At 37.2% G+C, this 15,988-nt stretch overlaps 1 protein-coding gene across 1 annotated transcript in view; it reads left to right on the plus strand.

Moving 5' to 3' along the window:
- phactr3a (phosphatase and actin regulator 3a) overlaps window positions 1–15,988 on the plus strand; it is a 41,648-nt gene that overhangs the window by 10,683 nt on the left and 14,977 nt on the right. Inside the window, exons 2-4 of the mRNA XM_079849534.1 lie at window positions 10,568–10,729; window positions 15,383–15,538; window positions 15,750–15,965. Coding sequence (XP_079705660.1) covers window positions 10,568–10,729; window positions 15,383–15,538; window positions 15,750–15,965 — 534 coding nt within the window. The remainder of the gene's footprint in view (window positions 1–10,567; window positions 10,730–15,382; window positions 15,539–15,749; window positions 15,966–15,988) is intronic.

A 15,988-nucleotide genomic window follows, 5' to 3' on the forward strand; every position in this document is an offset into this window, starting at 1 on the left:
ATAAACTTTTTACAGGATGGTGGAAACAGGCAGAGACCCCATCAATATAAAAATGCATTTTAATAATAATATAGATTACTATATATTAAGCTACTATAAAAATGACTAAATAAAATAAGAAAGTAACTATCATAGCTCAGGAAATTTTACAGTTATATACCTTTAAGTAGCAATTGTGTCTCAAATGTTTGTCCTAAATTAATAGAAAAAAACATAAATTAGTCAATTGTTGATGTAAAATAAGAGTTATTGACACGTAAAATTAATGTGAATGGCATATCTCAGATTAATTGCTATATCTGATAAATGTTGGAGTTCAAATTGAGACACTAAAGTTTGGGATCTGTAAGATTGTTTTAAAAAAAGAAAGAAAGTAATACTTTTATTCAGCAATGATGCATTACATTGATCAAAATTGACAGTAAAAACATTAAAATGTCATACATTTTTTTATCCCAAATAAATCCTGTTCTTTTGACCAAATAATCCTGGAAAAAATGTACCACGGTTTCCACAAACATATTAAGCAGCACAACTGTTTTCAACATTGGTAATAATCAGAAATGCTTCCTGAGCATCAAATCAGCATATTAGGATGATTTCTGAAGGATCATGTGACACTGAAGTCTGGAGTAATGATGCAAAGATTCTGCTTTGATCACACTTTTACTGTATCAAATAAATGAAGCCTTGGTGACTCCTTTCAAAAACATTAAAGAATCTTACCGACCCCCAACTTTTGGATGAAAAGAGATTTTTCTTTCCTGTGGGAGGCTATTAGACTGAATAGGGGTTCAAATTTTAATCGCTGTAATGCACAGTCAACAGATCTTAGTATCTTGGCTCTTCTGAGTGGCTGAGAGAGGAAATGTAGTTAATATCGAATGCAATGCTGTTGGAAAGAGCAGGCCTCACTCTCTGCATACCTGAACCATCTAAAATATTTCAGAAGCTCATTTCTCATTCATAAGCTTGAGCGGAGCTGCCTTGGATGGATGGCGTAGCTCAGCTAAACCTGAGTTTATTGTGCTGTTTGCGATTCAATGAATTTCAGAGAGTGAACGGTAAGTGAAACCATGACTGTAATGCCGTTTAAAGGCGATATAGGATGGAGTCAGGGGAAGGAGAGAAAAAGAGAGAGACTGAGTGGGAGTGAGTGAAGGGGAAACAGGGGAGGTGGGAAAAAACAACAATGATGAGACACAGAAGGATGAAAATGACTTCAAGTGACTCACCAGAGAGTCAATGAGGATCTTTAAAGAGCAAATATATACATTTGCCAATGCGAACATTAGGGTATATTTCTATTCTGAACCATTACACGCCCACATCAGTCAGAAGTGGCCTTCAAAGACGCATTTGTGATGCGGTTATCAATGTGTCATTCTGTGATTAGCCTGACGTATGCAAACATTTTCAGCACATATTACATGTAGCATGAGAGTCAAGCAATTGACGCTGTCTATATTCATGTCTATATTCTCACGCAGTGAAAAATCACTGAGCAAAGAGGACACGGACAATGCGCTGACAGACAAGACAGAGCAGGTTGCTATTTTTGATATGAAACAAAGTCTCAGCTTTCAAAATCACAAAATTGAAACAATATATACCATTTTGGAGTGACAGTTCACTGTAGCACTTCAGTTCTAGCAGCACGTGAACTGATCATCTTTTCCATTTTACTAAATAAACATGATTGAACATCAGAGTTGTATCATGTATCATGTCAGAAGAAGCCGTTTTGAAATATGTCTGATGTAATCGCTCAATCAGTGTTTCAACCGCGGACACAGCTTGTAAACAATGTCACGTTACCTCAGAAAAGCCATTTAATATCCATAAACTGTAAAGTTGGCTGTATTTAACATATATATACTGTATATATATATATATATATATATAGTCAATATATTACACAATCATTATATTTTTACTTTAGTACCATTTAAAAGCTATAATAATGTTATTATAAAAACGACCTTATGTGCAGTTGTATACAAATCAGTTGTAATTACACTTTAATAATAATGTACCGGCTGACAGGGTTCCCTGTATAGTTTATTTCCTTGAGAAAAGATGAAAGATTTTCTTGATGAGCTGATCATGAGAGTCCGTGCCAAAGGTCATTATATGAATTTAAATGGATTATGAATATAAATGGAAATTCTCAAAATATTAACCTGTCTGAGGTTGTCTGAAGGTTTGCTGCCTAAGGTGCATGAAGCTTATGGAGTTTCCAAGTAAGACTTCCATCAAAAATTCAGTGCTATAAGCCATGCTGAGACAGGTGGCCTGAAGTTGACCTATAACTCTGTGACATATAAATCATGACCAAGAAAATGTATTTGCTATTGACTTCCTAAAGCATTGTGGTGAAAATAAATAAAAGAATGGGTATTGAATGGGTGCATATTTATACTAATTATTATGCCTTACTGTACAAGTACTAGACACAAATAGATTTCTAGTGAATATTCATTTTTGCATCAACTATCTGAAGAACTGATAAGAATGTAAATGTGTACCTTGAAATGCAATGCAAGTCGCTTTGGATAAAAGCGTCTGCCAAATGCAAAATTATCAAACGTCAATGTCAAATGCATCAACTATCTCTTTAACTTTGTGGAGGCTTTTAAAAGTGAGAATGTGACTTTTCCCTTGCCTGCCGTCTTTGAGTCATTTGTCCATGAGGCCTTGAATTTTTTAGATTTCTTTGAATAGTTATTTGACCCAATTTAACACCTTCAACGTTATATTGCAGACCGAAAAGAATAACTGAAAGGTCACACAACTGATTCCTGCTCAGAGGACAATGTCCATGGTCTCATATCCAGCATGCATTGCTTGATATGTTCAGATTTTCTTTACCGCTCAGTGTTTTTTCCCTCCTCTGATGTCTCGTAACACAGAGACTGAATCATCACAGCTTGGTATTCTAAGTCGATTTCTAGCCCTAGATGTCAGAGAATGCACAGCAGAGGTCTGTTCGATGTCAAAAGCTACTGTTGCTTTTTCTAAGTAACACTGGCCAAAGCTTCGAGCTGTCTCAAGTCCCTTTAAGCCTCGTCAGAGACTTGTTATTTAGTCTGTTCCACTTTTAGCATCTTAAGGAGGCTACACCGCGGGCACTTGTCTTCTACCAGATGGCTGCACAGTTGTTGAGCCAGGGGGTGAACTAAGGGGTTTATTTTGTTGGACGACAGTAACCATTCATTTCTCACACTAAACTACCTGCTCTTATGATTAATTTCTGAAAACTGATAGTATTGTCATACTGATTGTATAAACTAATATGTGCCTGAAGAAAAGGTTCTTAACAGAACCTCAAATGGTTCTGTCAGGCACTTCATACAGTATATAGAACCTTTTAGGGGTTTCCATCATGGGATCGTTTTATGGATTATCATTTTATGGTAAAACACCAACAAATTAAGGAAACATCTTCATCGGTTTGACAACACATGTGCTGCAGATGTGCTGCCACCAAATACAGAAATGTGCTGCAAATATTCAAAACTCAACCAAATACAGAAATTCTTTGCAAATACTCGCAACGCAACCAAACACAGAAACGCGCTGCAAATACTCACAACGCAAGCAAATACAGAAACACGCTGCTAATACTCACAACACTGCCAAATACAGAAACACGCTGCTAATACTCGCAACACTGCCAAATACAGAAACACGCTGCTAATACTCACAACACTGCCAAATACATAAATGCTCTGCAAATACTCACAACACTGCCAAATACAGAAATGCTCTGCAAATACTCGCAACGCAACCAAATACAGAAATGCTCTGCAAATACTCGCAACACTGCCAAATACAGAAATGCTCTGCAAATACTCGCAACGCAACCAAATACAGAAACGTGCTGCAAATACTCACAATGCAACCAAATACAGAAACACACTACAAATACTAACAACGCAACCAAAAACAGAAATGTTCCGCAAATACTTGCAATGCAACCAAATACAGAAACACACTACAAATACTCACAACACTGCCAAATACAGAAATGCTCCGCAAATACTCGCAACGCAACCAAATACAGAAACATGCTGCAAAAACTCACAGTGCAACCAAATACAGAAATGTTCCGCTAATACTCACAACGCAAGCAAATACAGAAACGTGCTGCAAAAACTCACAGTGCAACCAAAAACAGAAACACACTACAAATACTCGCAACGCAACCAAATACAGAAACACACTACAAATACTCACAACACAACCAAAATACTCACAACACAACCAAATACAGAAACACACTACAAATACTCACAACACAACCAAATACAGAAACACACTACAAATACTCACAACACAACCAAATACAGAAACACACTACAAATACTCACAACACAACCAAATACAGAAACACACTACAAATACTCACAACGCAACCAGATACAGAAACGCGCTGCAAATACACACAACGCAAGCAAATACAGAAATGCTCCGTGAAAATACAGGAATGCTCTTTGTGAAAACGGTGACGCCATGTGCATGAGTATCACGTGTTCAGTCTATAAGAGCTTAGTGTTTCTTTGCAGTTACATCGCCAACTACTGATCTGGCATGAATAATACAGCATTTTTTTTATTGTTTTCGCAGATCTGTGTAAATGGGGATTGTTTTGACAATGTTGTCGTCTATAGGTGAAAAAAACGCAAAGGAAAACCTTTCCGTTTTTAGTACATCATTGTCGTGTAAACGTACCCGCATTTTAGCTCCCTGAACAAGCTCCCTTGTTAGTTTCCATTGTTTTTCATTAGGTCCACCTGTGTCTCCTTTAGTTGCTGAGTTTGCCCTTATATATAGCCCTGTGTTTTCAGTTTTGCTTGTCGGTTCTCGCCTTTGTTGGTACTTGGTAGCGTGGTTAGCGTTTGTTTTCTCCTGTGATCTCCTGTGTGTATTATCTGTGTATATTAAAGATTCTGTTGTGTATATTGAGGAGACTCCCCCCTTCTATGTAAAGTGTTTTGAGTGGTGAGAAAAAAGTGCTATATAAATGTAATGAATTATTATTATTATTATTATTATTATTATTGTACATTTGGATTATCTGCATCATGTAATGGCTTACCACTGCTATAATTGTGACAATATTAAACAAAAATATTAACTGTTTTTTAACATTGATAATAATGAGAAATGTTTCTTGAGCTGCAAATCAGCATATTATAATGATTTCTGAAGGATCATGTGACACTCAAGACTGGATTAATGATGCTGAAAATTCAGCTTTGATATTTCACATTATTACTCTTTCATCAATTACATGCAGAAAACAAATTAGTGAGAAAATGTACTTCTTTCAAAAACATTAAAAAATCTTACCGCCCCCAAACTTTTGAACTGTAGTGTGTGTGTTTCTGTTGCAGTCCTGGATAGAAAGTGGCTCTGAATACAGATCAGAGACCAAATTGCCTTAATTATCTCAGGTCTGTGTTTAGGGCCTGCTTATGCTATTGAAGTTTGTGTCGGTTTATACTGGCTATAAAAATAACTATACTGTGTATATATACTGTTCTCAGGACAGCCCTAAACAGCACAACTAGCACCTCATGTTGCAGGACCCCCTGGCCCGACCACTTACAATGAGGCCCACGTTCATGCGTCTGCTATGATTGCATCTTTAGACTGCACTCATTGATGAATTGAATAATATTCTCAATCTCCCACTTTCATCTCTAGGGTGACATTACAATAACAAGCTCTTAGTATCTATCTGCTGCAGGCAAATGGGTTTTGCCTGCTGCCTGTTTATGTGGTCAGCATCTCCAAAACAAGCCTCAGAGGACAGACTGTACGCAACTCCATTACATTTACATACGTTTACTTAAAGCATCTCCCAATGCCAAAGAGCTTTATTAAATAAAAGCATCACCTGAGTGTTTTGCCTGAGCTGGAAAAATGTACGAGTCGATATGTATGGATTTGAAAACAGCCATAAATTAGGTATTATGGACCAAATGGATAGTTCATCCAAAAATGAAAATTCTCTTATCATTTATATACCCTCATGCCTTCCTGATGTACATGACTTTCTTTCTTCAGATAAACACAAACGAAGATTTTTAGGAAAATAATCCATCTCTGTTACCCCTTTTCCACCAACACGGTTCCGGGGCGGATTCACGGCCTGTCCCTGTACTCCGAACTGCAAAACAGAAGTGCCGCACTGCCGCATAGCCGAGAACAGGCTTTGGCTCCAGAACACGAATCATTCTGGTGGAAAAGGGGTAATAATGCCAGTGAATGGGTGCCACTCTGTTGACGCTTGAAAAATCCATACGACCTCAGTGGATGAATTGGTGTCTTCTGAAGAGAAATGATAGGTGTAAGAAAAATACTATTTTACTATTTATAATACTTAATACTTATATATAATACTAGAATACTTTTTCATTTCATACATTCATGCCTTCAAGTGGACTATATTAATGGACTAATGTAGGGAATAGTAAATGAGGGTATAAGGGGCGATTTGTTTTAAAAGTAGCGCGGAACAACAGAGCCACTACGCGTGCGCAACTTCACAACGCACTTACGTCTAACGCTTTGTGTGACAATAGAGAGGAAGCAATGATTTACAGTTAAAAAAGGTAAAAATGTAAGTGTTTTTCTTACACACACTATCGTTTCGCTTCAGAAGACCGTGATTCATCCACTGGAGTCGAATCGTTGTGTGTGATTTTTCGAGCGTCAACCAAGCGTCACCATTCACTGGCATTACATGGATTATTTATCTAAAATTCTTTGTGTTTATCTGAAGAAAGAAAGCCGTATACATACATGGAACTGACACACAAACATTTTTCTCTTATATTATATATATTTAATCCAGAATGGCACTGATATACAGCATATTGCTAAAACAAAATACAGTTCAAATTGAAGGTAACAATGACTTATATAATATAACATTTGTGACCCTGGATCACAAAACCACATGGGTCAATATTTTGAAAGTGAGATTTATACATCATATGAAAGCTTTCCATTGATGTATGGTTTGTTAGGATAGGACAATATTTGGCCGAGATACAATCTGGAATCTGGAATCTGAGGCTGCAAAAAAATCAAAACATTGAGAAAATCGGCTTTAAAGTTGTCGCAATTGTGCTGCATTCACTCACAAAAATAAATGTTTTATATATTTACGGTAGGAAATTTACAAAATATCTTCGTGGAACATGGTCTTTACTTAATATCCTAATGATTTTTGCCATAAAAGGAAAATCGATCATTTTGACTCATTGCCACAAATATACCCGTGCGACTTGTGATTGGTTTTGTAATCCAGGGTCACATTTGTATAACATATAATGCTCATTATAGCACATTTTTCTGATCCTGGCTTCTGATTGGTGAATACATCAGTTCCAATACTGCGTCTAATGGTACACTATGACTATATTCACAATATACCGCTGTCTCTCATTTCTCATTGCTTATGACAATAATTTAATTTAAGTTATATATATTAAAAAAACATCTGATTGTGTATGAAAAAGCATTTTGATGAACAAGAATCAAACAAGATCATTCAGATCCAACGCACATATTAATATTAGGTGTGAAGGGGGCTGCAGAATAAAGGAGTGCAGATTTGCTGACAGAGCTATAAGCAGTATTTGCCAATCTGCAATGTTAAAAAGGGGTTTGTAGTGTCTCTCAGTCTCTTTGTTGTCTGGGTCTGTTAATCGCACAGATACCCTCCTCTTTAAAACCATGTTTAAAGTGTTTTCAATGAGCCGTGACAGAGATAAACGCCTTTGATAAAAAGAACTGAAACTTCTTAAGCAGCCTAAATCAAACCAGGCAGGATTACTTAACATGATCTCCATTTTATTTATATATTTATCATCTACAAACAGTGGAGCCTGGAACTAGAAGTGTTTCAACCATAAAATATTAATAAAAATGCTACTACAGTGAAAGTCTATGTGTTCTATTTGGTAATGTTGTCTTGAATTGTGTTACATTGATTATTGTATTAATAAGTAGCAACTAAATGATTAGTTCATCCAATCCCGTTTAAATATGAATGTATATGAATATATGAAGAGTTCAGATGCAAAAGCCTCTAAGTGCCATCTGAAATTTTCTTCTAGAATGATCATTTTTATCAAGCTTGTATATTTAAGTTCAGTAATTTCACTTAAATGACAATTCATAGGTAATTTTCATTGCCATTTAAGTGAAATTACTGAACTTAAATATACAAGCTTGATAAAAATGATCATTCTAGAAGAAAATTTCAGATGGCACTTTTGCATCTGAACTCTTCATATAGTATCATGACAATTCTGTCACTATTTAAAATGATGTTAATAATGATCTGTCAAGCTTTATAATTATATAATATTTTTTTCCTAATGTTGTTATAGGCTGATGTATAACCAACCTCCGCTTAGTGATCTACCCATAATGCACCTAAAAATATGTACAGTATTGTATCATGATTGCTACTATAAAAGTGAGAGTTTTCTGTTCTGTAATTTTGTCCTGTATTATATTATAATGACTATTGTATTAATAGACACTATATGCATGAGATATATGTCCATTGGGTCACCGTGAGTCTTATATCAGTTTGGCAGGTGTTTTGAGATATTGGTAACGTGGGCATCCGTGGCACACATCCAGCATGCAGGCCTATGTGCTGATTGCCTCTCTGTTCACAAAACGCTGTGCTTTGCTCTTCTGTCGCTTACTTCATGAATAACTGCGCTGATATTCATTCAATCATTGTCAGATGTACTGGATTCTATTTCCTTTCATACTCCTTTGAAAATAGTCTCTCGCTTTTACAACCATGCTTCTTAATAACATGCATTGTGTAACAGTTAGTGCGCCCACCATTAATATTAGCTAATATTGAATACATTTACATTTTTATTCTGTTTTCGATTTGCAACAGATTGTCCAGTGCAACACCAACCCCTTGTAACGCACCTCTCTGGCCTGGCCTGAAGAAAGGGGTAGTGTGCTTCTTGATATTATATGTTATGAAAGGCCGGGCCCTGATTGGCTGCTTGAGGTCTTCAGCAAGCGCTTCCGTATAGCAACAGACCCCCATTCCCCCTCCTCTCTCCGTTTCCCCCATCCTCCCTTTCCTAAGACAGTGGCGGCCCCTCATACGGCGCTCGGATTCAGCCTTTTGCTCTGCATCTGGAGGAGCAGTAACCATAGTAACAGCTAGGCTTTGCTGACCCTGGCTTTGCTGACTCGCCTCGCCGCACAGTTTTCAGGCTTGACCTGGATTCCGTGTAGCGCTGGTTACTTGAGCAGAGGCGCTCAGTCGATTGACCCGGTTCTTTTCTTGTATGGTCAATGGTTCGGAGGACCTCCGTGCATGTGGTGCGCGGCGCAGCGCCTCTGGGTTTGTGACGGCACCCGCTCGCTGCCCCTGCCCACACTACACTATTTCGGTAACTGAGTGTTTGGCAGAGCGTTGACTCATTTGCTCTATGAATGGCGCTTTTCCTGCGTGTGAATATTTAAAAGGATTAGGTCTAGCCTGCTGAAGGATATGATGCTGATGTGGGTTTTGTAGAGGCTTTGTGCGCTAAAATATACAGTTGATGTATATGCATGTGATTAACATCTGCTTTAGCTCAAAACTAAAATAGAAAAATCCTATAGAAAAATAAATTAAAAAGAGGTACATGCTTTGTAATTACCTTCTTTTTTGTGTGTTGGGAAATGATGTTATCATGTTCATTTTCCCGAAAGAGAAAGACAGTAAATAAAAAATAAAATAAAATAAAATAAAATTGACTAAAATAATGACCCTATACGTTATTAGAGAATAGATGCAAATTTTTTTTTTCCTAAAATAAAATAACAATTTACTTAAATATTAAAGTATTTAAAGTGCTTCTAAAATGGGTTGGAAATCAGTAGGGAAATCAACAATCCAGAGTCAATCCTGCAATGACAAACAGCAGTAGTGTCAAAATAAAATTAAAATAGATTAAATTAAATAATAATAAAAAATATATATATTAAGGTATTTAAAGTGCTTCTAAAATGAGTAGAAATAGAAAATCAGTAAAAAATCTGAAGTCCAGAGTCGGTCTTGCGACAACAAACAGCAGTAGTTTAAAAAAATAACTATAAATAATAAAAAAACAGATGCAAAATAAAATAACAATTTACTTAAATATTAAAGTAAGAAAATCGCCAATTCAGAGTCAATCCTGCAATGACAAACAGCAGTAGTGTCAAAATAAAATAGAAATAAATTAAATTAAATTTTTGTAAAATATTAAGGTATTTAAAGTGCTTAGTAGAAAATCTGTAAAAATCTGAAATCCACAGTCGGTCTTGCGACAACAAACAGCATAAAGTAAAATAAAATTAAATCTAAAGTATTAAAGTATTTCTTTCTTCTCATTCATTTTATATAACTCGCAATTATATACATATATATATTAAATCTTAATATAAATAACTATAAATGTTCAAAATCAGCATCATCTATACCGTTGGATGTCACTGCTCAGTCTGATGGTTCCTGTCTGTCTCGTGTGTGTTACAGATGTGATGGAGCAGCAGAATGTGCTGCGCTCCAGCTGTTTGGTGAGTGGAGTCCACACCCCTCCCATCCGACGCCACAGCAAGCTGGCCACACTGGGGCGCATTTTCAGGCCGTGGAAATGGAGGAAAAAGAAAAACGAGAAGCTGAAGCAGAGCTCTACAGGTGAGACAACCGGGCTTTGTTGCCCTTTTATTTGTCTGTCTTATATTACTGAAAACATAGTGAAATTGATAATACAGATGGATATTTTGTAAAATGTTGAAGGATTTAAAAGTACCTTTTATTAAAAAAAAGAAAAAAAAAGGTAATGCACACCATGATGCACACCAGTGGCAACTGATAACAAAGATTTATGAATGGGAAAAATATTGCAAGACATTTTTCAATGATCATTTCAAATGACAAAAATGACACAAAATAGTGTGATAGAAGTGGAAAACAAAGCTAACAAAATGAGGGGGCTGTGAACAATAAATATATGGATGGTTATGAGTGATAAGTGAGTGATTATATCACTATGAGTGATAATCCATACTGTACATTATAATTCCGTGTTGCCTAAATTCACTTGTAGAGTGAATGTCTGATTTTAGTTTTTATTGTTTAAATTGTCTTAGACAAAAATGTATTGAATTTTAATATCGACCATAGCATGAAAATAATTATTGGCTTATATCGTCCAGAATTTTCAAATCAATGCATCCCTAACTAGTACTTGATTAATTTTTATAGAGATATTAACTTAGCTTGGGCTGAGAGAAAGAGGACCAAGAACAGACCCCTGGGGGACACCTCAGATAACAGGACTGATGGAGGATTTGTGTTTCAGAAGAAAAACAAACTGCTGTCTGTCATTGAAGAACTGAACCAGAGGAGAGTTTCCATTTTCAGTGATGCCAACATCTAAGAGACAGAATCCAAAGACTTAAAGACTTGAGGTCCAGAAGGAGTTGAATATTAAAGGGGGGGGTGAAATGCTCATTTTCACTCAATCTCCTGTTAATCTTGAGTACCTATAGAGTAGTATTGCATCCTTCATATCTCCAAAAAGTCTTTAGTTTTATTATATTTATAAAAGAAAGATAAGCTGTACCGAGTCTTTCCGGAAAAAAACGAGCGTCTGGAGGCGGGCCGTGTGGGCGAAGCCAGAGTCATAGAGAGAATCCGTCGATCTGGGCTTTGTTTATAAAACATTCATCGTTGCATCCACTGTTCCTAACGCTGGGTTCTTTGGGAAGCTGAACATGGTAAGCTTTCCCTCACATCCAAAAACACACTTTGGAGACACTATGCAGCGCTGCCGATGATTTCCTGTTGAAGCGCGTTGATGTGTGCGGTCTCGCTCTCCTCTGGTCGACGTGTGCGCGGGCGCGCTTTTCCGAGAGAAATGCTCATATAAGGAGTTCCACTCTGGTCTACGTCATTAGATCCACGGTCGAAAAAAAACCAGCCGAAACTTGTACCAACCCGGAAGTAAGATTTTCGGCACAGAAATTCTCCGTTATTCGTCCAAAATATTTTTTAAAAACTTTGGCCATGTTAAGCATGAGAATCCATCTCTTTAACACTGTAAACAACTCTGAATACACGAAACACCATTGTACCCCCCCTTTAAACACCCCTGATTCAGCAGAAAGGAATAGGTCATTTATGGCCCTGTGGAGAGACGTCTCTGCTATGTAAAGGACATTATTCTGCTTTGAAAGCCTTGTATAGATTATACAAAAAACTTGTGACTCTAATTGAGGGGAAACAGCTCTGTTCAGCAGTGGTTTGTGATAGGTCTGTAATTATTTAACACAGAAGGACCTAGACAAAGTTTCCTGAGAATTAGGATGTCAGCAGCAATTTTTAGTTTTAATGGAAAAGTACCAGAGGCAAGAGATATTTTAATCAAGCGGGAAATGAGTGAACTAATAGCAAACAGCTGTAGAAACAGTTTAGTTACATAATGAGACAAAATCATCATCCAATTTCTACTTTCAAAATCCAATCAGGTTTAGCAGAGGAAGTGATAAACAAATGATAGTGGATGCATGCAGGGAATGAGGGAGGATTGTTAGTCTTCTGATGGTGTTAAGATTGGGAATGAGTAGGAAAATTAGTTAGTGCAATCCAAAGTCAATCCTTTGGTGGCAAACGGCAGGTGTGTCATACACCATTTTTGGAGAGATTAACCAGTGACTCTTCTTCTTTCAAAGGTATAGTTCGCCCAAAAATTGGAAATTCTGTAAAATCATTTACTCACTTTTTATATCATTTCAAACCTGTACTGCATGACTTCCTTCTGTGGAACATAAAACAAGATATTTGAAGAATGTTTCAACTTTTTGTCCATACAATGAAAGTCAATGGGGTCCAATGTTGTTCTAGACCCCATTTACTCTCATTGTTTGGAAATTCTTTATTTTAAATATATATTTTCGTATGTTCCAAAGAAGCAAGAAAGTCAAACAGGTGTGGAACCACATGAAAGTTGTGAGAGTCTAATGGTAAACATCTTAGCGTTTATGCAGACCCAGGTTCAAATCCACCAATCCAAATCACAAATGAAGTGATCAGCATGTGTTTTTTGTTGTATGTAATAAAGTAGCTTTAATATTTTGTTCCACTGGGGGGAAAAATTGACAGATGTTTGCAGTCTGTTATTGGACTGACCATTTTATTTAAAGTAAAATTACAATGACACTCAAAAAACATGTAGGCCTTAATTTGTGAAGCGTAAAGATTTACATGTATGTATTTGCATACATATTTTCCATCCATTCAGATTTCACAGTTTTAACGTAAACTATTAAAATTGATGCTATGCATATTTGTCAGTCATACATCTGCTCTCCAAAAAATCATGGCATAGTTTATTATTAACAATTTACATACATTTTATTGTATTAATCATTATTTTCAATCAACATTTTTAATCAAGATGTATTAAAATAGCTTGGAATCAGCATAAATTTGTTCATTGTTTTCAGTTAAAAAGTGAAAAGTGTTAAAATATGGCTAGTTGTGTAATGTATGACTGACTTGTATGCCTCACATAAAGTTTACTTGTTTGTTTACATTAAAACTGCAATCCAATTAAAGGTACAATATGCAAGAATTTTTTGCGCTAGAGGGCGCTACATTCCAAACAACAACAATGGCGTAGCTTGATGACGATGTGAAGGAGCGTGGAATGATGGGAACTGTCGTTTTAAACTCCACCGTGGATGTAAATCAGTCAGACGGGAATCGAAAAATCATGTTCATTGATGAGGCTAAGTTCTATTTTTATAATGACATGCTTTTTGTGGCGAGGGGGGTGTGGTTCAGCGCGGTCTGTAATGGGAGAGAGAAGAGACGAGCAAGTAGGTCAAGTGCAAATGACGAACACCTGTGTCTTATTGCTGTGATCCGCGTGGAGAGACCGCTTATAAGCCGCGCTGGAACAAGAGAGAGACTGAAGATAAAATTGGACGCAGAGAAAGAAAACCGGTGGATCCGAGCTCTCGTTTTTGAACTGTTTTGTGCCGTCGCGGTTGCCACGGTGAATGTGCGTTGTGCACGACTTTTGTTTGTTTTGCTTTATTTTAATAAAGTACGAGTCCCAGTCACACCGACCCCTGTCTTCTTCCTTCCTGACTCTTGAACCTCATCACACTTTTATTTCATTAATATGAATTAACCGCAAGAAAAGTAAGGTTTAATACTAAATTGGTTATCATAGATGTTACTGTATGTCGAATTCATTGTTGTGATAACGCGGCGCAGTTTTACGTGTTCTAAACAATTGTAAAAGTACATTCGAACATACCCACATCATTTGCCAAAACACTGATTAAACTTTATGTATAACACATGCTATATTTATTTACATGGCCATAAACACCAGACGTGATAAACAATGCCAATAAACTAAACACAAATCTAAAGCAATAATACTTCCCTTACATAAACATAACTATTACCGAATGCTACATTTGGAAAATATAAAATTAAGCATGCTTTGTCGACAGAACCAGCTGCAATCGGTAAAGAATAATTGTGTTCCATAACGACTGCAAGAAACAAGCTAACGTTTGTTGCTTGATAGACGCTACAACTACATCTTCCGCATTTGTCCAGGACTCCACGCAGTACGAGCGGAAACCGAGGGTAACCGATATGACACAATTGACTGGCGACTCCCAGCTCCCCCCTGCTCTAACGCCCCGTTTCCTTGGTTAAAATTGCAATTTTCTCACGATTTAAAAATAGTTGGAAACATTTGGGATATTGTAAGTAATCAACTTAACAAAATATATAACACTGGCCTTGAGATTATGGGATATTTTAATGCAAAATTCTTACATATTGTACCTTTAAGGCCATTTTTGGAGTGTAGACTGTAAAGTGGCTCATCCCTACAACTCTGAGGTTGATGGGATGTGCCCCTCGGTTTGAATGGGCATGACGCTTGATAGCACCCCCATAGAGAACTCAAATAACATCCACGAATGATGACCAAGCCTCAAAGTTAAAGTCACGAACACCTACCAATATCATGTCAGCCAGAAGATGGCACAGATGGAGCTACGTGAGCGTGTGTGAATGAAACGGGTCGTGCGTACGTATATCAGAATCAGAATGAGCTTTATTGCCAAGTATGTTCACACATATGAGGAATTTGTCTCAGTGTCAGAAGTCACAGACAGAATGACGGCGACAAGACAATACAAATATACAAATGCATAATATGCAATATAGCGATATGTGTATGTACAGTATGTTATAATTTATGTTGATGAGTGTTTGTGAGTTGAGCAATCTAATGCTGTGTTCCTCTGTGTGCAGATGTGGCCTTGGCCTGTGGACTTCATTCTCCAGACCCCGGCTCTCCCATCCGGGGCATCTCCGATGCTGAGATCCGGCTGCCTGGCTCTCAGGGGCCCATTCTCAGCATCAGTAGCATGGAGTACCTCAGCTCAGAGCAAGACAATCTCCCTACCAGTGAGTGCTCTTCATACGTGTATTTATATGTATAATTTATTGTCCAAAATAGAAGTACTGTACCACTGTTGCTCGGCCAATAGCAGGAGTTTGGGGCGGGGCATATAAATATGCATCATATTTATAGTGACACACTTTAACAGAATTCTTGACAAATTGCCTTGAATTGCATTCCTAATTGTCTAAGCTATGATTTTGTGTTTCCTATTAGTGGTAGATTCTGTACAGGACAACGGGACAATGGAAGAGCCAAATTCAAATGAGGAAGAGGAGGAGGACGAGGAGGCGGTTCCCTCTGAAAATGAGAATGAAGATGTTGAGGAAGATGAAGACGACGACGGAGAGGAAGATGAGGAAGACGAACCGCAGGAGCAGTCTCCTCCAAGCAGTCACGGCAATCTCGTTTCTCAGCTAAGCACGGAGGAAGGTGTGTTCATTTTTCACTAATGA

This window comes from Squalius cephalus (genome assembly GCF_949319135.1).
Source record: "Squalius cephalus genome assembly, chromosome: 18".
Lineage (NCBI taxonomy): Eukaryota > Metazoa > Chordata > Actinopteri > Cypriniformes > Leuciscidae > Squalius > Squalius cephalus.